Raw genomic sequence first — 24,299 nt, 5'->3', positions numbered from 1 at the left:
GTTTTCTTGAAACATGGTTTAATCCTCTTCTTTTGTTTTCACTGTTTTGTGGCATTATGTGGATCTGAGTTGGTGCCCTCTTCTTGTGGGGCACTTAGTTCTAACTTCCATGGTTCCTTTCGAAGATGGGAGTTGCTGGAGTTCCTGGCTTTTCCAGTCTCATCTGGGAAGTTTGGGTAGCTCCTCCCACTAGGGATTTTTTTTTATTGGACCCTGCCTGTCATCTAGTGGGAGGGGCTAATCCAAAGGTGTTGGAATGCCCTCCAGAAGATACAGAAAACAGGAACTCATGGGCAAGAAACTTCCCTTTTTCAAAATTACGCACAGCAAGGAAATCAACGCTGCTGCTGCCTCCGCCATCACTGCCACCATCCATCAAGAGGCCTCTCATCTTGAAATTTAGCAATGGAAGATTGGTACTTGTCACCAGGCTGGTGGAAGGCCGTTCTGCAGGTTGCAAGCCACAGCTCCCATCAGGATTGTTTACATGGTTCCAGATAAGGTTTGCTCTGTTTGCATGAACGGCTCTCCTGTTTGATTAGAGAGTTTCTGCTTTTGCTTCCTCTTAATACACATCATGCATCTGCCTCCCTGTATGACTAACACTGCCTTGGGAACCAATTCCGTTTGAAAGGTGGGGTACAGGAATAATAAATGAATAGTGTAGTGGTACCCTCCTGTTCTTATAACTTGCTTATTCTCCTGTGGTGAGTAAAGTTCACAGTAAACAAGTAAGGATTTTTTGTACTTTGGAAGAGCATTGGTTCTTTAAAAATAGTAATTTTAAAAAAAGGCTGCTGGTGTGCCATGAATGACTTGCACTGCTATGCTCCTGAGAACTAAGGACCCTCTCCTGGAATGGTGTGCAATGAGGATCACCTCACTGAGTGATGCAGCTTCGGGCAGGAAAAGGGAAAGTTGTTTTTGACCAACAGTCTGTGCAGCACAGGGGCATGCATGGAACTAGCCCAAAAGATGAGAAGATTGAACTGGCATGAAATTCCACACCTCATCTATCCCACTAAGCAAAGCCAAGACAACACTCTGGTGCTGGCACAGCCACCCTACAGGAGGAGAAAAGGAGGGGAAACACCAGTAAAGGAACAACAGAGAGAACTTTGAAGGTTCTCTCTTCTCGTTACAGCCTTTCTACTGGCAGTAGAGTCTAGCAAATCTGCATGGCCATGATTCCACTGCCAGCATAAAATGCAACTCTTTTGGCCTGAAAGTCATCCTCAGATTCTGGGTGTTTGTTTACAGAAAAGCATGTTCCTAGTCCACAATGAGGCAGAGCAAAGCTTGAAAAATGTGTGGACAGTCTTAGCTGATATCAGTTGCCATGGGGCTCATATTGAGAGCCCTGTGGATCAGCATGGGTTCTCTGCTTCCTACACCACCAGGGCTGCTTTAAGGAAGGGACTAGAGGCAAGCTGGGACGCTTGCACTTTGAATGGTTTTAATTTTTGTGAACCACCCAGGGAGCTTCGGCTATTGGGTGGTATAAAAATGCAATAAATAAATAAACCCCAAATCCTTTGCATCTGGAGAATCACCACAAGGTGGAACCTGGACCATTGTGATGTCAAGCTCCCAGTTCTGCTGCACTCCCTCAGTCTGGGCAATTAGAGGGAGGGGGACCAAGGTTATTCCTCTGTACAGGCAGAATACTGGTCTACCTGCTTATCTGATCACTTGCAGGTAAGTTCCATACTCAGGCAAGTGGCCATGTGTCCAGTCCATCTGGTTTAAGGCCCAGCTCTTAGAGAAAGAAGAGCTGGGTCTTGAACTTGCCCATCAACAGCACTTGGACAGCAGACATAGCAAGGCACACAGGCCACAGTTTCCCACAATATGGTGATATTTCTATGGTGTATTTCTATTCAAATTATCATAATTAAACTGGAGAGTATATTAAGGAGAGCAAGAAATGCATTCAAAAGCTTTGAAAAGCACAGCAGGATAGAAAGGCATATTATACAAAATATTTGTATTACTATAAGGCACTGAGGCTCAGGTCTGGCTGAAGGCATATTCTCTGATTGGAAGATGTAGCCTCAGAGACATTAGGGCTCCCCTAACTTCAAAAATAATTTAAATTATAATAATAATTTCTAACACTGGATTTATATATATGCAAATTTAATGTGAAGCTGTGTATTCTTTTGTTCTCTTTTTGATCCCTCTCTTGTTCCCAGATCCTTTTGTCCCGATAGGAATGGGGGGGATATTAGGAGCCTGTTTTTTGTACACAGTTCTGGGTGTAACTTGCAGGTAGGAATGCAGCTGGAGGGGGGGGGATTTGAACAGATAAATTTTGAACAGAGAGCCAGTGTGGAATAGTGGCTAAAGTGTTGGACTGGGAGTCGGGAGATCCAGGTTCTAGTCCCCACTCGGCCATGGAAACCACTCAGTGACTTTTGACTAGTCACAGACTCCCCATTCAACCTCCTTCACAGGGTTGCTGTTGTGAGGATAAAATGGAGAGGAGAAGGATTATGTTCGCCGCCTTGGATTCCTTGGAGGAAAAAAGGTGGGATATAAATGCAATAAATAAATAAATAAATAAATAGCTGCTCCTCTGCCCAAACTGACAGTCTCCCAGAGCGTGCTTGCTTTTTTTTTTTTTTTTTTTAAGTTGGGGGACAATTTATCTGTTTCCTGTGTAATGTCTAGTTTGGCCCTGAGTCATAGATCTATTTGTAAGGGGCTAACTGTAGTGACTTCACTCCCTCATTTTTATGTGAGGTGCTGAATTGAATAATCACCACACAGCAGATAAGAATTATCGTATCAGCAATAACCTTTAAAATCAATATTTCCTCATGTGGTAGGGTCATCACAGGAAAAATTTTCACATCAAAAGGAAGAATAAGCAGACCTCCTATACTGACCTTCCTAACCTCAATGCAACTTTCCTTTCCCAATCTCTATCCCCAGAGTTCTAACTATGGAAAAACTCTGATTGAGTGAATTGTGACAAATAGCAAAGATGATAATCAGCAGGATTAAAAAGTGAAATATACTGATACATTGGGCTATAATCTACAAGATCACATTCAGTTCAGTCAATTATGAAATGTTATACTTTGAGAGGGGGGAGGGATTAACCAAATGCCCCAAGAGTTGGATCCATATTTGCTTAAGAGTATACCCATTGAACTCAATGACAGATAGGTTAGTAATGTAATAAAATCCATTGATTTCAGTGGCTCTACTCTAAGTAAGACTAAATCTGGACCTAACCCCAAATATTGACATGAAAAATGGAGAAAAACTAGCTAGGCTCTGGCTTTGTTGAAGAAACAATGTTATGTTTATGATCTAAATATGAGTCAGCACAGTGATGTTACCAAAAAGGGAAAATTCCTGTGCTAATAAAAGAGGTAGGACATTAACAGTAAATTTAAACATTGGGCTGTAATCCACAGAATCACATTTAGTCAGTGGAGGCTGGTAGCTTTGATGTCAGTGGGGCAGTGAATTCGCTCTGGGGTTCAGTCAGATTTCTAAAGGAGGTACCCAAGATGCTCAGGTAGCTCCTTTAGGTTTTTGACTGAAACCCAGAACAGATTCACTGCCCCACTGACATCGGAGCCATCAGCCTCCGCTGCATTTTGTAAAGAAAAATATGAAGTATTGTACCTTAGTTAAGGGGCAGGGGGAGAAACAGAAATTAAAGAAGGGGGGAAACTGGCTAGGTTCTGACATTGTTAAATAACTTGTATGATACAAAAATATGAACAAAGTAGGAGTCAATACAGTGACGCTACAGGAAAGGGAAAATTCCTGCATGAACAAAATATGTTGGAGTTTAACAGAACCATTCTATTCAGCATTAATAAGATCTCAACTGAAATATGGAGACCATTCCTGGTGACTACATTCTAAAGATTTGAGTAAACTGGAGAGGATTTTAAGAGCAAGAAATATATTCAAAACCTTTGAAAAGCACAGCAGCATGGAAAGACAGGCAGTGGTTCATTGCGAACAGAATATTTGTATTAATATAAGGAGAAGACGTTGAGGCTTTTAGGTCTGGGTGAGAGCATACTCTCTGTTGGAAGATGTAGTCCCAGAGGCATTAGGCTCCCCTAACTTCAAAAATGAAGGACTGGAGCCCAGTGTGACAATATTACTATGATTAAATAATCAGAAATATCAATACATTGCATGATTCACAGCTGCAAAAAGATAGCAATCTGTAGCCCCCATGCTACAGAAACTAGAACCACAAAAAGAAAAAGAAAAATGTGTATACACTGACTCATAATCTTTGAATGCTTGTAACAGTTCCCCACAGCCTGAAGACGTAGCTCTAGACCAAGCTTTGAAAAAAGTTATAATGCTGAAAGGAGACACTTTCCACCTCAACGTCACCTGTTATCTTCCCTTTGCCATCTCTCTAAGTTCCGTTTTCTTCCTCCTCCCCCTCTAACACACATCTCCGCTCTCTAACTAGAATCCTGGCTGCAAAGAAATATAAAAAAGTCAATGATTGACTGAAGCTGGAATCGCTCTCTTGCAGCAACCAGAAATATTGGTACCCAAGCCCTCTATGAAGACTGCCGTTCCTCCTAAAGTGAATAAATGCACTGGAAACCATTTTTCTGATCTGCTTCTGGTTCTTATGACAACACATTAAACCTCGTTGCCCTCCAAGAATTGGAATAGAATCCCGAATTCACTCCATAACTCTTACAGTGGACCCTGAAATGCTAAGTATTTGTCCTGTCCAATGAGATTTCTCCTCTCTGTAGTCTTCTGACACAATAGGCTACATTTAGAGTGGATACAAGGTGTAAATAGGTAGTCACGGAGGGCATCAAGGGCCTGTGATGGACAGGATAGGAAAATAGCTGGGGATGTCTATAACCTGCATTCTGTACTTGACAAAGACCTTGCTGAAGGAGTGCTTGACCCCAGCTCTTCAGGTTGTTCCTCAGAGTTGTCTGACCTAACCAATCTCGTCAGAATTATGTGAGATTGTCAACAAAAACATGTTGATCCATGTGCACACATATATTTCAAGTCCCAACAAGCGTTTGGCTAGGTTCCTTACCCAAGGCTCCTAAGTAAACTTAGTAGACATAGGATAAAAGGACAAGTACCCTTATGGAATAATACCTGCTTTAAAAAGGAAACGCAGAGGTAAAGAAAATTCTACACAATGAAGTAAGTAGTGGACACTGCCTCACAGATCTGTATTGGGAACAGTAGTATTTAACTTGCTTTGAAGTCAGGGATGAGTGCAGTGAAGTTGCCAAGTTTCTAGATGGCACCAAAATATTCTGAAAAGTAAAATCCAAAGAAGACTGTAAATAACCCAAGAGGATCTCTTAAAGCTGTGTGAACGTACAGCAAAATGAAACTCAGCGGCCCAGTTCACACTGGCCGAGCACAAGCAAGCAAGCTGCCTCTTGCCTGCTGCTTCTGATTTACATCTGCTTTCCAAACCAACCCAGGAATGCCCAGTTCCTGGGCTCTCCATCATGATGGCCAAACCTGGCACTCAGGTTTGTTAAGGGTTAAACTATTAAGAGTTTTCACTCAACAACAAACCATGGGTTCAAATTCTGGGTTGTTCAACCTCAACAAGCTAGAGTGCCAGGTTCTGCCATCATAACTAACAACCCAGGAACAGGGCATTCCTGGAGTATTTCAGAAAGCAGATGCAAACTGGAAGTGGTGAGTGTAGCCCCACCAGTTCATGGGTTGTTTAACTCATTAACTGCCATTATGTGCAAAACAAGTCAGTGTATGTTAAGTGTAACGAATGTGATGTGCATGGGGCAAACCCCCCAGATAAATTCACATATATACTAATGAGGTCCTGAACTGGCTGCAGGGACCCACATTTTTTTTGGGTGTGTGTGTGTGTGTAATAGATAACTCATTGACAGCATGAACCCAGTATATACTAGCAGTGAAGATGACAAATGTCATGTTAAAAGTTAATCAATACAGGATTGAAAATAAAATGGTAAGTAGAATAATGTTATAATATATATCTGTGGCACGGGCACATTTAAAATACCGCATGCAACAGCTCAAAAAGGGTGTGACAAAACAGATGACGTGCCACTACTGCGAAGTAACCCTGGGGCAAACCCTTCATGTAGGCTTGTAACATAGTAACCCCACATAGTAACCCTGTTCAAACATAAAATGGGGTGGGAGGGCTACTTTTTTTTTACACATAACAGAACATGTAGGGGGGATCAAACCCCACTTCTCCCCCTTCTTACCTTCCTCAACTCCATTGCTTTTATGCAGTTTCCCCTAGCCTAGTTCCAAAAATAAAGTGAGCCAGGAAAAAGGAAAAACAGTTAAATCTACAGAACACAGCTGGGGAGGGGGTTGGTTTTGCTGTCCTTTCCCCATATTCCCATTTTCTGAGTTACCCTAAACTCTTTATTCTGAACTGAACAGGTCAAACACTTTTATCCCACACACCTTGCTTGGTCCTCAGATGGCTTTTTTTTTTTAAGGATTAGACAAAATGCATGGATTATGAATCTAATCACAGCGATTAGCCATTATGGCTAGATGAAACCTATGTTTTCGGAAGCAATAAATCTCTGAATACTAGATCAATGGCTTTTGCCTTCATAGCCTGCTAATGAGCTTCCCAGATGGCTACTCTTGGAAGCATAATATTGGACCAAAGATAGCTTTTAAACTGCTCTTAGATTGGATCTTACTCATGATTAACCACTTCATAATTCCAAATTCAGCCATTTGAATGTCAAAAGGCTCTAGACAGAAAAAGGCAGAGAATTTTCACTAGGTATTACACAGCCCTATTAAATTGTGACTGGTCCCTAATCTTTTTGGGTCAGTGGGCACACCTGGAATTTTGAGTGTTATGGGTGCACCTACAAAATAGCTGCCATGGGTGCTTACCCAATCATAAAATGGCTACTGTAGTGAAATGGCTTGTTACAAAACACACATTTTCTAAAAGACAAAGTGGTGTGACTAAAGGAAAAGTAACTTGCGAAAGAAACTAAATACAAGACACTGGTGAGGTCCAAGCTCCAAAATACAAAACTGTTCTTTAGGATCCAAGTAAAGATGGGCAACACTTTGGTTTGCACCATGCCAACCTCCCAGTTAAATAAATAAATAAAAACCAATGGTTTTTTTTTTAAAAAAAAAACCTTAATAAAATAAACATCAGGAGGAAAAAGAATCTGTCCAGCACCAAAATAAGTGTCTGTAGTGGCACACTGCTGCCCATTGTTGACACTGTATTTGTGGGAGGCTTAGAACTAGTCCTTAAAGGAAAAAGAGATGGTCACTGTTAGGAAGGTCGCACACTTTAGGTTACAGAGTAGACTATAAACTGAATATGAATCAGCATGCAACACTGTTATCAAGACAATCTAGCAACACATTGAGTTGAATCAAAATCTGAATTACATCCAAGATAAGGAATCAGGGCCTGCCTCAAGGATAAAACAACGCACCTCAAGGCCAAACTAGATGAGATGGCTGCAGCCACCTTCATCGCATTTCTACTGTCTCTCTCTGTATATAAAGCAGCTCAGTGAGGGGAGCTTATTTTAAGATGCAAAGAGACATGCTAGTGGTGAGGTGATCTGAGTTGTGAGCCCTCCTGGATGCAGAAAGCCTGGCTATAGTCATCTATGATCTAAGTTAGGCTCCTGCTGTGCATAGTATGTGGGTTTGCCTTTGAAATGTGTTAGTTTCAAAACACAGCCTTTAAGCTACTATCTGGAACCAGACATTGAAAACGCATCTTGCCAGTACTTTAAAAGCTCTACTAGCTTCCAGTCCATTTCGGAGCCCTACGCAAGGTCCTTCTTCTGCCATCTGAAGTGAGGCAGGTGGCTATGGGGGTGGGGGGAAGAGAGGCTTTTCTCTGTAGCATCTGACTTGTGGCTCTCTCCCAGCAGGGACGTTCACTGGGCACCTGCTGTAAGTGGTTTTCAGTACTGCTTTAAAGTTTACTAGGCTGACTGTGCTTTTATTAAATCACCCTGGAAATTTTGAGTTAAAGGGCCATAGAGAAATATTTTAAACACATTCTCTGGCACTTCCCTCCAGCCTGATTCACTTCTGGTATCAGAGCCAGATGGCGATGGGGGGAAAACCAATTTGGGCAACCAGCCAGGGAAGTAAGACAGGAACAGGTGCAGCTTCAACCAGTCATGTGCCCCTTTTCACGTTAAAATAAGACCTCTCCTTCCCTCACTTTATACGTAAAACTGAAGGGGCACACAATTAAAGAATATGCTGCTGCCATCATATCTGGTAACATCTAGACATCAAATGGCAGATTTTAGGGAATCATTATAGGGCAGTCAATTATTTCATGATTATAATTATTTATATATTAGTGTGACCATCAGTGGTGAAGGGGCATTTGTATTTCCTGCCTCTGGCACCAAAATGCCTGGAACCATCTCTGGATAATCATACTCTTTAGCACCATTGAGGCCTTCCGCTGGAGTTCCTCCTGCATGAAGGTTTTGCACCATCCATTAGAAAATATTGCTGATCGTAATGCAAAATGTACAAGGGAAGACTGAAAGTTACCTGTAGGGCTCCTCTTAGGCTAGAAAGAGGAATGGGGATGGCTTTTATTTTTTTGTTGCTCTGGAGCAAACTCTGTTTTCCTCTGCTTTTCTTCCTCACATATACCAGGATATGAATTGAATGCCTATCATCATTCCTGCCCCCATGCTACAGGCGACTGATCTTTTTTTGCTTTCTTTTTCAAATGCCAGCATGGTTGTCTAAACAAACATTTGTTCAGTGCTTGATTTTTCTTTTTAAGATGATTTTATGCTTAAAAACATCTGCTCTGAAAAGGGCTGACTGACTCAAGGGCCTGCCAATCTGCACACTCTAAGAAAGGGAAAGTGTATTTTGATAGACACAAGGGCCAGTCTAACAATACAGTAGAAATCTGGTTTCCACTGCTAGACCAAACAAACAGGTTACCCGCATGTTCAATCTGGGGACAAAGACAGTTGATGTATCTTAAATACAGTGAGTGCATATCCACAAAAAGGGTCACTGTGAAAACTGTGTACATTTGTATTCATAATTGGAAGAAGGAAAAAAGAAAAGAAATATTAATCTGCAGAGTCATGTCAAGTTTTCAGCAGTATAAAATACTGTACAGGTTGACTGTGTCCCACATTAATTCCTAGACAAAAAAGAGTTGTATTGGGCCACAAAAGCACCTTACTGCAATCACTTTCATTAAAACAAGTCTTCTAGAACTAACAGCAGAAGAAAGAGGTTAATTTGAAAAATGTGATGGCAAAAAAACGTAAGAACCTGAAACAAGGAAGCAGGTCAAAGCAGGGAAGACAAATCAAACCTGTAATCCTACGTACACTTCCTTGAGATGAATCCTATTGAGCTGAGTGGAGTTTACTTCCTAGTAAGCATGAGCAATATTGTATGTGTTGTTTTTCTCAGTAAATAAGAAACCACGCCAAAGATTGGTTTATACTTTTCAGCAATTGAGGAAGGAAATATTGCAGAATAGATGCACCAACTAGAGCAGATGAGTGGTTGATCATGTCTGTCTGCTGGGTTCACAAAACTCATATGCAAATTATGCCCCACGGCACCCTCATCCACCCACCCAGTTTTTATCATATTGTTCAGAGCTTGGATTAAAAACAAACACTCAGAAATATAATCTCAACATCTCATCATGGTAAAATACTGCATCTGTCTTCAGTACGCTTTTATTAAGTCAGTTAAGGACATAAGAACATAAGAAATGCCATGTAAAATCAGATCAAGGGTCCATCTAGTCCAGCACTCTGTTCACACAGCGGCCAACCAGCTGTCAACCAGGAACCAACAAAGGAGGACATGGTGCAACAGCACCCTCCCACCAATGTTCCACAGCAACTGATGCACACAGGCTTACTGCGTCAGATACTGGAGGAAGCACATAACCATCAGGCCTAGCCTTCTCCTCCAGAAATTTATCCAATCCCCTTTTAAAGCCATCCAAATTGGTGGCCATCACTACATCTTGTCGTAGTGAATTCCATAATTTAACTATGCTGTGTGTGAAGAAGTACTTCCTTTTATCTGTCCTGAATCTCCCGCCAATCAGCTTCATGGGATGACCCCAGGTTGTAGTATTTTGAGAGAGGGAGAAAAATGTCTCCTGATCCACATTCTCCACACCATACATAATTTTGTAGACCTCTATCATGTCTTCCCTTAGCCTCCTTTTTTCCAAGTTAAGCAATCCCAGCTGTTGTAACCTTCCCTCAAAGGGGAGATGTTAATTATTGCATTATTCCACAGTGCCAAAGCAAGATAGTAGACACTCAAAAGTTCTTTGCCATCAACATCCCATGCTAGTCAGCTGTCCAACCTCAGCCTGGGAACTCAGAAGGTTAAGACTGTGATCCACAACATTAAGAAGCATACAATTGAGAAAATGAGTTGTTAATTATAGCCAATAGAGAGGAAAAGACTACCATTCACTACTATGTAACTCTATTGTATTATATACCACAATAGACCATGATGATAGCAGAACTGGCAAAGTAGTCCTGCCTTTCTATACCTCTTACCTGTTGGGAAATCGTTGGGTTGCACTACTCCCAGGAAAGAGTGCACCATATTGAACAAGCCTTGCAGGCCACCAGCTGAGGGAGAGGGCAGTGGGTGGTAGTCAGGTTGTGTAATATTTGGAAGAGACATCTTAGCGGGGTAAATGCACAGCACAAGTCCCAGGCAAAGACTCCAAGAAGCTTCAGGAGGTTTCCTTCATAGGAATCCCTGTCCCACACTGCTGTGGAAAGGCAGACTGGCTTCTGCAATGATTTCTATTCACCCTCCACTTGAATACGAAGCGTTCAGATGTTTTTCCCCACCAGTCCAGGGAACTTGGCTGTCTACCTGAAATAAAGCAGAGGTATCAGTGCAACCCCAGCAACCAACCAGGAAAAGATCAGGTAGAAAAATATCAATAAGTACTTGCTTCCTTGTCTGAGACAGGATGGGGTAGAGAGTGCAGGACATGGAATAATGGGCTCAAGTTACAGGAAGCCGGATTCCAGCTGGACATCAGGAAAAACTTCCTGACTGTTAGAGGAGTACGACAATGGAACCAGTTACCTAGGGAGGTTGTGGGCTCTCCCACACTAGAGGCATTCAAGAGGCAGCTGGACAAACATCTGTCAGGGATGCTTTAGGGTGGATTCCTGCACTCAGCAGGGCGTTGGACTCGATGGCCACATAGGCCCCTTCCAACTTTACTATTCTATGAGTATGGTTAATATGGGTGTTCTGGACAGGTGAGACATACTTACCAGTGCTCAAATTATAGAAGGGAAAGTAGAAGGACCTTAATTAAATTCACATACCCTACCCCCATCCCAACTCCCCCCAATGTTAGCCAAATCATGCCACTCTGTAGCCTTTTGAAAAAAAGTAGCTAAGAGGGCTTGCACAAAAAATTAAGGGGCAGGGCCCCCCAGGACCCATGTAAGTTGAGCACTGCCACCTTCTCCTTGACAAAACTGTCACCAACAATACATGGGCAGAAAATACTGATGATTGGAAATTGGGGAGAAAGGAGTGTAAAAGCAAGGGAACTGCAAATATGAAATAAGATGGAGCAGTGCACTTCTCCCCAGCAGACCCCTGTGATAGTTGCATACATATTAGTGGGGTTATTATTTAGGTTAAGCTTTAGAGTTAAGAGTGCAACAAAACCATTTTTACACCTTGCTCTTGTGATCACAAGATCTGGTGGGGTCCTTGAGACACTGTCACGCCTACCTCTGCAATTGATCTCGTCTGAGATTATGGGTTGGCTCCAGATTCAGCCCTCCTTAGAGTAGACCGACTGAAATCAATGAATCTCAAGTTAGCCATGACTATCTTAATTCCTTTTTTCCCCCATGGGTCTACTCTAAGTAGTGGCTAATTCCAGATCCCATCTATCATCTCCTTAGGATCTCTGGTCTTAAAATATCAAATACGCTACAAGAATAATTCGTAGGAAGTTCTCCCCGCAGCCAAAAGTTCTCACCTGCGTGTACGCGCATGACCCCGGCTAGATCAAGCAGCGCTCAGAGCTAGGCAGCACAAAGGAGAAGGCAAGAGACGGGGGCTGCCTGCGGTTGCTCTTGCTCAACAGAGGTCGACGTGGGCGCCCAGCTCCGGCCCACAGAGCGCGGGGAGGGACCAGCCGCCCAGAACAAGGCGCGCCAGCTCGCTCCAGGCGGCTCCAACGCAACGCCGCGGTTCCCCTCTGCCGCCCTTGGGAGAGCAACCAGGGAAGTCTAAACTTCCATCCCCTCTTCTGGCGCCCTCGACGCTGCTCTCCTTCAGCCAGAGAAGCCAGCAGCAGTCCCGGCTTTCGGCTTTCCGCCTCTCGATCTCACTTTCTTACTGCCCGAAAACTTACTGCCCGAAAACGAGTCGGGGAGGGGGCGTTGATTGGGGACGCGCGCCGCGCGCACGCACACACACACAGAGCCCACCGCTGTGCCCGCGGAGGAAGGGGATTGAGCTCACCTGGCGCTGCCGCCTCGCGAACACTGGGGGGCGCAGCCTGTGCGCGAGGAGCAGGAGGCGGGCGAGGGTGCTCGGTGGAGCGCGGAGTCGCATAGTGGTTTTCCCCGACGCAAAACAAAGGGGCTGGACAGCTTTCCCATCCTTTCCGCCCCAACCCCATCAACTCCCCGCCCCGCCCATTTACCGGGTGCTGGCCTGGCCGTTCCCAAGGCCCCCGGCCCAGCCCCTCCCCATGCTACTGGGATGCTACTGGGCACTTCTACGCAGGAGCTTTTCCTCCCCCGAAGACGAGGTCCGCCTCTCACGGTCCAAAGCACGCGCGGCACTCTCCCCTCAGCCCGAGAGGGTCTGGTAGTGTCGTCTACTTTCCCTCGCTTTTTCTTTTTAAAAGGGGCAACACGAGCAAGCTCTCCTCTAGGGCTTCTATTTCGTGGGTGTGTTTTTCCCTCCTCCCTGAAAATTGAAGAGGGGGAGTGGGGGAGGTGGTGGCCGATCTGGACATCCAGGTTCAGGGGGGGGAAGTGTGAGAAAGGCGGAAATGGGGGGTTGGGGGCAAGACATTATAGTCCGCTCTTCTCTCCAGTAACAAAGGAGAACCCTGCAGGATCAGACCGTCGGGCTCTCGTGTCCACGATTCCCACCGTCTCACCGACAGAAACAGCCGCCTCATAACTCTCTAGTTGAAACGCATGCTTTCCCATTAGACTTCAGTACGTCACTCTGTTTTAGGGCTAATAAATGCTGGTTGTTGTTTAAACCCTCTGTAGTTTCTTTTCACCTGTTGAACCCGAAAAGATATTCTCCATGCATGCACTGTTCCTTCTTACTTTTATTCGTTTATTGTCGTTCTGAATCGCATTTCCGCTTTTAAAAGTGCCCGAGGCAAAGCACAATACAAATGCTGCTGTGGTGTAAAACCGCCGTTGGCATTAATTACCTGCCCTGCTTGTCATGGGCTAATCAAACTGCGTGGGGTCCGTGCTCTTGCCTGCTGTTTTCCATGCCGCTCTCTTCAGCCAGGTTCCTGCCTGCTCTCTCCTCGCCTCAGAGCTCTTCAGTCGCCCTGAGGTAGCAGCCGGAGAAGGGAGGGTCCATGTCTTCAGCTGAGCAGCGAGTGAGCGCTGGGTGTTGGGTAACTCGCGCCCAAACATTTTGTCTGTTTTCGCCTCCCCGCAGGATAAGATTGTTCTTCAATAGACGCCCTGTGGGCAGCTGGGAAAGGAAGGGCTGCCTTAGCTGGAAGCAGCGGGAGCCGGGTGATTGGCAGCCCACTGGGCTGTTTCTGTCTCCTCTGAGACTGGAACCTCTTGTTGAACTTCTCTCAACCCGAGGGCCAAATTCAGTTTGGGAGAAGCTCTCAGGGCCCACATTCCTGTGGTTGGTGGAACCAAAGGGGGGGCAGCGAGGATGGGACCAAATGAGCAGGGCCAAAATACCAAAGATGCCATTGGCCTGGTTCAGACAACACGCTAAACCATGCTGCTTAACCACAACACGGTTAACAGAATACATTAATGCATTCCCTTGACCATTTTTTGGTTAAGCAGCGTGGTTTAGCATGTTGTCTGAACCAGGCCAGTGTATTTTTGGCATAACGCCAGTAAATAAGCCTTAGGAGAGGCATTTTCCATCTCTTAGAAAAGGGTTTGTGTGTTGCTTTTGTTCTGCCATGGCTTTTAACTCTTTTGAACATCCTATTTTGCAGGCTGGGGGGCTTTGCTCATATGCTGCCCTCATTGGCAGGTTCCAGGTGGGACTCCTTTTTTAAAGACAAACAATATAATATTTACATACAAGGAAAGTCCACTGAGTATGCAAAAATTTCTGCCTTGACTGTGGATGGACACATTTTGCTAACATAATAATCTGCATGGGACCAACAAATTTGATTATTATCAGGGCTGGCCTAGCTATTAGGCAGGGTAAACTGGCATACTTTCAAATGCAGATTTTGGTGTGCCATTAAAGGGGAAATGGTAAAATATTGAATATTTGTGTAGAGTACACTTGTGGATTGTATGTATTTGGGATCTACTGGTAGATATCTGAGTGACTGGCAGTATTAGTAATGGTTTCTGAATCATTTAAGAATGACAAAACGGCTCCCCACCCCCAAGATAGGCTGTTAGTATCTCTGATCTGTAGTGACTCAGATGCTGGTTATTGAAGTGCATAGCTCATGGGATGCAATAGGCTCCGCCCATGGGCCACTATTTTGCATCTGGCCCCACCCCCTAAGCTACCATTTTGCCCCACCTGGATTTGGCTGGTGGGCCTCAGGGTTCTTGTAAAAAAAACTACCCACAACCAAAGTAGATCCCATATGCCTGGATTCTGCCAGCACCTACTATTAACCACAGAAGTTTATCTTCTATGACTAGTGATAACACTTCAGCAGCCAACATCTCTCTCAGTGGCCTTAGCTAGACCTAAGGGTCATCCCAGGCAAATGGAGGGGTCGTCCCTGCCTGCTCCCGCGATCCCCTGTGTGTCATTTGGATGCACAGGGATGATCCCGGGACAATCCCGGGATATAGGCCTGGACTAGCCATGGCCAGTATTCCATTGAAATGCATTTGTGGTGGAGAAGGCTGAGCTGCATAAAGGGAACAATGAAGATTCCACAACAGCTGACAACAAGAGGAGGAGGGGGGAAATGAGGAGAGTCTGCAGAGAAGAAGAGGACACAATATCACAGCTGGAAAGACAGGGACTATTTCAATAAGGTGCAGATGGAAGGATGTAGTACCCAGCATTGATCAGCACACCCTAGAATGCATTTGCGAATCCCAACTCTGGCTGCCTGTAAGCAGAATAACTGACAGCGAACTCAAAGATGCAGCTGATGTGGACAGGCATTTGGTGAAACAAAGTGCAGAAGAAGGCAGAAAAGCACTAGAAGAAATAATTAAAAGTGGAAGGTTATTTATCCTTATGGTTAGGTTATTGGATTATTAACTAACACTATTGTCTATTATTCATTCACCTTATCTTGATTAAATAAGTAGTATATTGTATGAGCTGTTATGTAATAAATTTGATATTTACTGTCAATGAGAATTTCTGTTAATTTCTTAGTGCCATATATTCCAAGCTTGTTAAATAATATTTTAATGCCCTCTAATCAATGCTGTGTTTGCCTGTTTCATGAGCAAAAAAACAATTTAAGGTCGCAATCCTATATGCATATATTTGGAAGGAAGGCCCATTAAACAAGGGCCTGCAATTAACTGAATCTCTCTCTCTCTCTCTCTCTCTCTCTGGTATTTTCAATATTTGATTAAGGGCACAATCCTATGCACGTTTAGACAGAAAAGTGTCCTACAACTCCCAGCATTCCTCAGTCAGCCCCGTTGGAATGCACCCTTAGTGAGCTTTTGCATATGAAAACTTTTTCTCAGTTTTTTTGTTGGTCTTCAAAGTGACAAAGGACTCATTTTTTACTAAAACAGTCATCTCTTCCTCTGGAATTTGTCCTGAAACGGTTTCTCATGAATCTAAACTTACAGATACAGCAAGTAATATAATAAAAGCATCACAGTTTCTGTAGCATGAGTTATGGGAGAGAAAGTGGTTCAGGGGCAGGGTGACATGCTTTTGAGTCACAAGAAAGATGTCAACAGGTTTGTTCCATATAGAAATGAGTCAGAAATTCAGAATAAATTGAGTCTTTGCAATGGCAATCTTGACATTAATGTCATCCATTATGCCTTGGAAAATATGAAGCATAAAAATAAGTTAGATGACACTATTCTCAAATAAAAGTATTGTTCCATTTGTGAAGAAATTAGTGAAACCTGTTCATTTAGTGTGCATAGGACTTTCCCCTATATTCCCTTTGCTGTAGTAGCCCAACTCAGAAAGGGGCTACCATTTCTTTTTCGCTCCGTCTGTCAGGTTTTCCTCTCCTGTAAAAGAACACAGGCCCTGCCTTGCTCCAAAAGCAAATGCCCTCAGGGGAACTTGTACCACTGTATTTCCGGCTGCTTCTCTTCTGTGAAACCTAGAGAATGAGGATTTTTTGACGGCGACTTCCTTGTTAAAACCACCAAGAGTGCCTTGGATAGACTGAAGCAGCAGCCACCTGGGAGTCTGAGCTTCAGGTTTATCCTTCCAGAGGGACATTCCTTAGCAAACAACTCATGACTCAGAGGAAGGGAATTGTTTTGCAAAAACAATTAAACAAAAAACAAATAGCTCAAACACTGGGATTCAATAAAGATTGCTGGAGTAAAGATTCAGGGACAGGGTTGCTTGCTTCCATGCCATTTGTTCTTTGCCCTAGAAAAATACAGAGGATTGAAACTTGCCTAATTTGCTAGATTAAGGCCCTCCTGATGAGAAAGGAGCTTGTTTCTGAAATTACCAACATTTATCTTGTAATGGTAGAACAGAAAAAGACATTTATTAAGTAACACATGCACAAACAACAAAGGTAGACCTGTGCTGACTGTAAGAAAAATTCCAAAATACTTATTAGTGTGATACCTTTATTAGGCCACTATCACAAAAAATGTGCAAAGTTTTGTGATCTGTTGCTCTGTTTATCAGGCAAGATCTTATAAAAAGCATGTTTGGCAGCACTGTGGGAGATAGGGAGAAAACAAACCCTAACTTGATGGTGAAATAGGATCTGCATGGGTCTCTGAACATGCAGACAATGTGACTCTATCAAATCAGGTAGTTTTTGTTTTTGATTTCCTTTCTCCATTCCCACCCCATCCCGAGAAACCTTTTTTGTTTTTGTTTCGGTAACATATTTCCTGATGAAGTCATTTGAAGATCTCAAAAGCGTGTACATTTTGGGGAGGGATCTTTTAGTTGGCCTAATAAAAGTATTACAATAATATGGATTTTCTTATTTGTTTATTACTTACTTTAATTTTTTAAAAAAATTCAGCTGATTAATAATAACAACACTCCCTGCCTTTAGACTTATAATCTAAAAGTGATGACACAAAAGGAAAGAGGTTAAGAGAGAAGAGGGAAAATGTAAAATGCTGCAGCAGCTCTTTCTGTGAGTGATGTATGGGGTCAGGTTGGTCTCCCCCTTGCCCTGATGCTCTTCCTGGGAGGTAGAGGTGTGCTGCCTTCAATTTTAATGATATCAAAACTTAGAAGATATTGAGGATTAGTTTTTCTTGAATATTTTCCAAGAGATATAGATATTATAGATGCAAATAGATATAGATATACTGGAGGAAATGAGAGAGCAAGAATTGGTTCCCAGGATGTGGCTGGGATGGGATGGGCACTTGACTGCTGAGTACTTTGAACATCTTTCTGCCCAACTTCTGACCCCGTGCCATCTTTAACCACTTGATTCCCAGATGCTTCTGCTTGTGGCTCAGCAGACACCTACAGACACCAGTACGATGAAAAGCAGGAATCTGAAAGAGCGATGCATGCAGGAGGCAGGTGGCTGAGGGAAAGACTCAATTGTGTGGCCTCTTTGGGTTTCCCAAAGAAACCTCTTTGGTTTTCCAAAATCACTTTCCCATTCTTTTCTAGGCAGCTTACACCAAGACACACATACACCCTTCTGTGACTTGTTTATACACTTTAAGTTTATATCTGCCCAATGGCTTTGAGGGCACATTCTGGCAGCTAAATATTGCAGTACAGCAATCCCGTTGCAGCTCATCCTTTGGTACCACACTTCTTCACATGGGGTTTGGTTCTTATGTGTAGGTTATGGTACATAAGGTGCAGCTCATAGCTGGCAGGATTTTCCTTGTTTTCTCCCGGTGCGTTTGATTACTGTTATTAGATTCTCTCCCCTGCCCCAGGATGTGAGGGGAGTTTGAGGGGGCCGACTAGTGGGGCAGGAGAATGAGTTTGCAGCTATTGACTGCCACCCATTTAATTACCCTAAAAGGAATTCTACTAGATGAATTTCTACTATATATATATATATATATATATATATATATATATATATATTAAAAACGTACAGTTGGAACTGCGCTCTATGAAAACCAGTTCTCTTCACTATTGACAAAAGAGGAGGAGGCATCTGCTGACATGAGAAAAGAATTGTTTGCTTAGGGATTCGAGCTAGTGAATGTGAACACAAAACAAACAGCACTTGGCTACAATTGAAAAGGGCCGCACACACCAGTGCACCACCACAGCCTTGCATCAGGAGTTACCCTCCGCTCAAGGACTCTCTCTCCAATGGAGCATCAAGGAAAGAGGGCCAAGGAGACCCAGATTTGTAATATGAAATGCGAACACCCACAATTCAGGTCCTTTTTCCAGACTGTGCTGAAGAATCCATGGATGTGTTCCTTAAAGCAATTATATAGCAGAGGCCAATTCTAGTGAGCCCATTTAAGCGTACAAAGGGACTGGCATGTGCCCAGCAGGGCATTCAAACCCTGCCTGAAGCAGCTTTGCTTTGGAAGCTTCCATTCTGGGTTAAAGAGCAGCTTGTGGTTTGAGGAGCAGAAGGTAATGAAGAAAGGGAGAGGCAGGAGCCCTGTAGGGCATACCGTTTTCTGATCGTGCATTTTAAAAGTTTAATTTCCATGCTTTCTTTTCTTTAAATTTGCATGCATGTTTCTTTCATAAGAGATTAGAGAGGGAGCAGCCCAGTATTTGATGCACTGAAGATGTTTCCATTCAACAGTAAGCAACAGTGCAAAATTATAATCGTCATGATTTCCATCATTTCTATGCTTTTTTCTCTCCTCCCGCTGTTGTCCCCGCTCAGCTGAAATTTAGACTGCAAGCATTTGAGGCAGGGACCTGTCTTTTTTGCTTATATTACTTTGGGCTTATCTACACCTAGGGGGGATCTACACTATTGCTTTTAAAGCGCTTTAAAGCACTTTGAAAATGTTTTGAAAACTGTATATGCAGTGTGTCCTGGGCCCCAACAGTTGTCAAAACTGTTATAAAGAGCTTTAAAGTGCTTTAAAGCAGTAGTGTAGATCCCCCCCTAGAGCCCTTTCAAGAGGGGGAGGGATGATCGTGGGGTTTCCAGCTTCCGAGATCATCCCTCACGGGGCACACGCGAGGGAAGTTTCCTGGGAGTCAAGGAGAGCCATTGTGGGAGGATGTGTGCCCCATAATGGGCAGGACTGGACAGATAGGTATGGGGCACAGAAGGGTTGTTTTTTTTAATACCTCCCGGAGATGCGCACCAGTGCAAATACACAGAAATGCAAGAGGAGGATAGGTACTGTGTTGAAGATGTGCTCCTGCCCATCGATATGTTTGTGTTAAAAAACAACAACACACAGTTGGGGCCAAAACATGCAGATAACCAATAAAGAAATGTGCCGGAAATGGCGGCTGACCACTCCCGCACACGTCTGAAACCACTAGACGTGCCCTGACAGTTGGTTGGCTGTTTGCTGAGCTGGGAGCTGGAGCAAAACAGCGACAGCTTCAGAAATGGGGAGCACACCAGCAGCAGACTTCAGGATCGTACTCTAATGAGTATGATCAAGCTTCTGTTGTCCATACTCTGGTAACCTCCAAATTAGATTACTGCAATGCCCTCTACATGGGGCAACCTTTGAAGATGGTTCAGAAGCCTCAGCTTGTGCAAAATGCGGCAGCCAGATTGATAGCTGGAACAGGGAGGTTTGAGCATATAACACCGATTCTGGCCCACTTGCATTGGCTGCCTATATGTTTCCGAGCCCAATTCAAGGTGCTGGTTTTAACCTATAAAGCCCTACATGGCTTGGGACCACAATACCTGATGGAACGGCTCTCCCGACATGAACCTACCCGTACACTGCGTTCAACATCTAAGGTCCTCCTCCGAGTGCCTACTCCGAGGGAAGCTCGGAGGATGGCAACAAGGGAGAGGGCCTTTTCAGTGGTTGTCCCCCCAATGAGGCTCGCCTGGCGCCAACATTATCTTTTTGGTGCCAGGTCAAGACTTTTCTCTTCTCCCAGGCATTTTAACAGCATTGAACAACGTTAACTTTGTTTTTAATGGACCCCAGAATTGTTGTTTTTAAATGGATGCTATTGTTTTTATACTGTTTTTATGTTTCTGATGGTTTTAATTTTTTTTTATACTTTTTAATGTTTACCATTTTTAACTGTTGTAAACCGCCCAGAGAGCTTCGGCTGTGGGGCGGTATATAAATGTAATAAATAAATAAATAAATAAATAAACAAACATAGCAAGAGAGCTGAAAAAATGTGGCAAAAGCAGTCTGCGATATTCCTGAATAACTGACGGGTCGTCCCTGAATCACCGCAGGAGTAGGTGAACGTCATGTGGTATGGTCTGGACAACCTCAATATTATTTGGGAATAAATGGCTGGTATAGATTAGGGCTTTGTGAAATGCTCTATACATCAGTGTGACTACTACTACTACTACTACTACTACTAATAATAATAATAATAATAATAATAATAATAATAATAGCAGCAATTTTGCCAATACATTTCAAACTCACATGTTCTTCTTTTAGTTGAATACAATCTCTTTCAAACTTGTTTCAGAGTAGCTGGTCTATTTCAACCATTTTAGAATTATTAAGTCCTATGCAATTTTCCTTGGTAAAGGAAAGTTGCTCTCCCTTGCAGACTAGCACAGCCTTCTCCAGATATTTAGGACTACAACTCCCAGAATTCCTGACCATTGGCCATGCTGACTGGGGCAGATGTGAACAATAGTTCAGAAATCTGGAGGGTAACAGGTTGGGGAAGGCTAGACTAGCATATTAACCAGCCTGCAAACAAACCTATCATGTATTCATTGGTTTTGCCTATTATTATTATTATTATTATTATTATTATTATTATTATTATTATTATTATTTACATTTATATACCACCCCATAGCTGAAGCTCTCTGGGCGGTTTACAAAAGTTAAAAACAGTGAAGATTAAAAAATATACAAAATTTAAAACCATAAAAAGCATAACATACAAACAAAAACAGACAATATCCATTTTAAAACAAAACTTTATTCCCCTATGGTCGTAAAGAACAAATATTGCATGAGTTTTCAAGCCCAACATCAGTGGCTAGCATGGCTGGGTTGCTGGCCAGTCGCAGACTGCCATGGCGTCAGCTGTTGTCCAGAGATGCGGGGAATGCTGCTGAGAGCCACCAACTTCTTGTGTCACCTGCTTGTGGGTTTTCCATGGGCAGCTACTTGGCCACTATGCGAGCAGAATGATGCACTAGATGGACCCTTGGTCTGATCCAGCATGGCTCCTCTTATGTTCTTTTCTCTGCTCAACTTGGTGCACATAAGCGCAAGGCCTTTCAGCAGAGCAGAGAAAAATACCACAGTTCCCCCAGTATCGAGGCTGGCAATAGGTTACAGCAGGTACAGTGCAATGGTGACAGCCTGTCTAATGTAAGCAGGCTCTACTCACTTCCCTAAAGCCTTCTGTGTGTGTGTGTGTGTGTGTGTGTGTGTGTGCGCGCGCGCTTTTAAATACATACATAATCAAATAATACATCATATCTTCTATTTATAGGGTTTCACATGCATAATCCCAATAATCCTTACAACAGTTGTGTAAGGCACATCGATCGATATATATATATATGGCTGCGTGTACTTAAAGACAAACACAAAGGCTACTTTTCTGTTATTACTGGACTTGTAATTATTTTAACATTTCTTAATCACCAGGGTGCTGTTTATTTTTGCAGTGGGTGAGGCTGACGTCTGCAGAGATTAGCTACACATGAGAACACAAACAGGAAGCAAGAACATTATGGGCAGCCAGTGGAGGAGAGTAAGGCCACACAGTTCTCATTTAGGGATGGAGCTTGTGCTGATATCACGGGTCGCTTCTCCTTTGAAAGACCCTGCATGTAACACACCATGTTCATTCGATCACTAAGCCATCCCTGCAATGACATGTTTCATTTTGGTTTCAGGTCCAGTTGGAATGGGTTATCTTCAGAGAACCACAGATTCAGAATTGGTGGGACCCCAAAGGCTATCTAGTCCACACCCTGAAAGGCGGAGCCATCCTCCAAGGATCACCCTATAGAATCCAAAGGACAACGTGTCATTGATCAGGGAGTGCAACAGAGCTTTCAGAACAATTGTTCTTCGTATAACAGTCCTGTAAGGATCCCTAATATGAGAAACGTATTATAAAACATCTTGGTAAACAAAACATTTTCTAGTGTTGCATAATGCATAGGATGCCATCAGATTATACAGAGATAATGTAACTCACTTTAAAAATGTAAAATGTGCTTCTTAAATGTTAAGGATGAAGATGTGTTCTTACCCTTCTAAATGGCTTGCATTCCTTCTCCAACCCGTGTATTTGTATTTTGCTTTAGGAACACTTCAATGCAGAAAGATACACATTTCACAATCTAGTTGTATTTCTTAACATATTAAATAGGTATCTGTGTGTACTCATTGCAATATCATGGGAGAAATGCTAGCCCATCTCTTAGATAACTATGACCAAGGGAAAGGATTCTTCTGTGGTTTGACACCTTTACCATCACTTGTCCCCTGAATACATATGCAGCTTCTTCTGTCCCATCTCTCTGGAAAGAACCTTGGTACACACACACACACACACACACACACACACCCTATCTCAACTTTTATTGCACCTCCATGTGGATTTTAATTAGAAGCCACCTCAATCTTGGCTGAAAATTGGGGTATAAATACATAATAAAGTAAGTAAAGCATGTAAGTGACACATCAGCTTTTGAAAAGCAACATCAGAAGTGGTCCATACTTAGAATGTGTTTTCTGTTACGCTTTGAAGACTCCGGGTCTAGTAATAGGTAAGGGTGGACAACTTGTGGCCCTCCAGATGTTTTGACCTACAACTCTCATCAACCCAAGCCAGCACTGCTGGAGGTAGGGATGATGGGAGTTGTAGGCCAAAACATCTGGAAAGCCAGCTTGCCCACTCCTGCTGAAGCCTACCCAAAAAGTTCCCTCTGTACCCTAGAGCAAAGTCAGCACGTATCTGATCACTTTATAGAGCAGGTTGACCTGGGTTCAGGGCAGGAAGAAAGTTATTTTGTCCAGCATCCTCAGTGGGTATGAATTTCTAAGGGCATCTGTGGCTAGAGGCATCCGGTGGCTGGGAAGGGGATTATCCCTGTGCAACTGCCTGTGGAAACACAGCACTGCCCGCACAAAAACTGTCTCTTCTTTCTCAGGTGCCTTCCGGGTCCATCCACATAACTTTCTGTGGCACAGGGTCAACCGCCCTCCTCCCTTTTAGGTTAAAGGGAGAAAGTAGATTAAGGAATTTGTCAGATCTTCTTCAGTGAAGCAACGCTGTTGCCCCTGTGTCTCCTTGACAGGCACCCATAACATGAGCAAAACCAGCCCTTCCCTGCTTGGTATTAGCCTTCCTTCACTCCTGTCTCACTGCAGTAATGCGTTGTAGGAAAGAAAACTTGTGGAGCATGACCACGTACATTTTGTCATTACTGATATGTTTGTAGAACATGCCGCCCCTTCCAATAGCTACCAAATCTCCCTCCAGCTTCATAGTGCCACATCAGAACACTGTCAGGAACAGAAAAAGTAGCTGACAAGCAACACAAAAGATAGTTTTTATTCCACACTCCAGTCCCTTCCTACTGGACTTTAAGTAACCCATCATGGTTTTATGGGGGGGGGGGGGAGTTCAGATATCCAGCCAAAAAGTCACTTTTTGGCTGCTCATACCATTGAGGAAATAAACAAGTAACCTGAGCCAATTCCATCTATGCCAGGACTTGTTCGGCCCTATATCCTTTGCTCATGTAATAAGGCAATTCACAACATGAACGACTG

General features: G+C 43.3%; 1 protein-coding gene across 1 annotated transcript in view; it reads right to left on the bottom strand.

The window, feature by feature from the left end:
* Window positions 1–10,769, bottom strand: part of LOC134402315 (prominin-1-A-like) — a 40,240-nt gene extending 29,471 nt beyond the window's left edge. Inside the window, exon 1 of the mRNA XM_063131708.1 lies at window positions 10,581–10,769. Coding sequence (XP_062987778.1) covers window positions 10,581–10,710 — 130 coding nt within the window. The 5' untranslated portion in view covers window positions 10,711–10,769. The remainder of the gene's footprint in view (window positions 1–10,580) is intronic.
* Between the last annotated feature and the right edge of the window lie 13,530 nt (window positions 10,770–24,299).

Source organism: Elgaria multicarinata, chromosome 8, assembly GCF_023053635.1.
Source record: "Elgaria multicarinata webbii isolate HBS135686 ecotype San Diego chromosome 8, rElgMul1.1.pri, whole genome shotgun sequence".
Classification (NCBI taxonomy): Eukaryota; Metazoa; Chordata; class Lepidosauria; order Squamata; family Anguidae; genus Elgaria; species Elgaria multicarinata.
The sequence above is the reverse complement of the archived record's forward strand: the minus strand, read 5'-3'. Positions and strand labels throughout refer to the sequence as shown.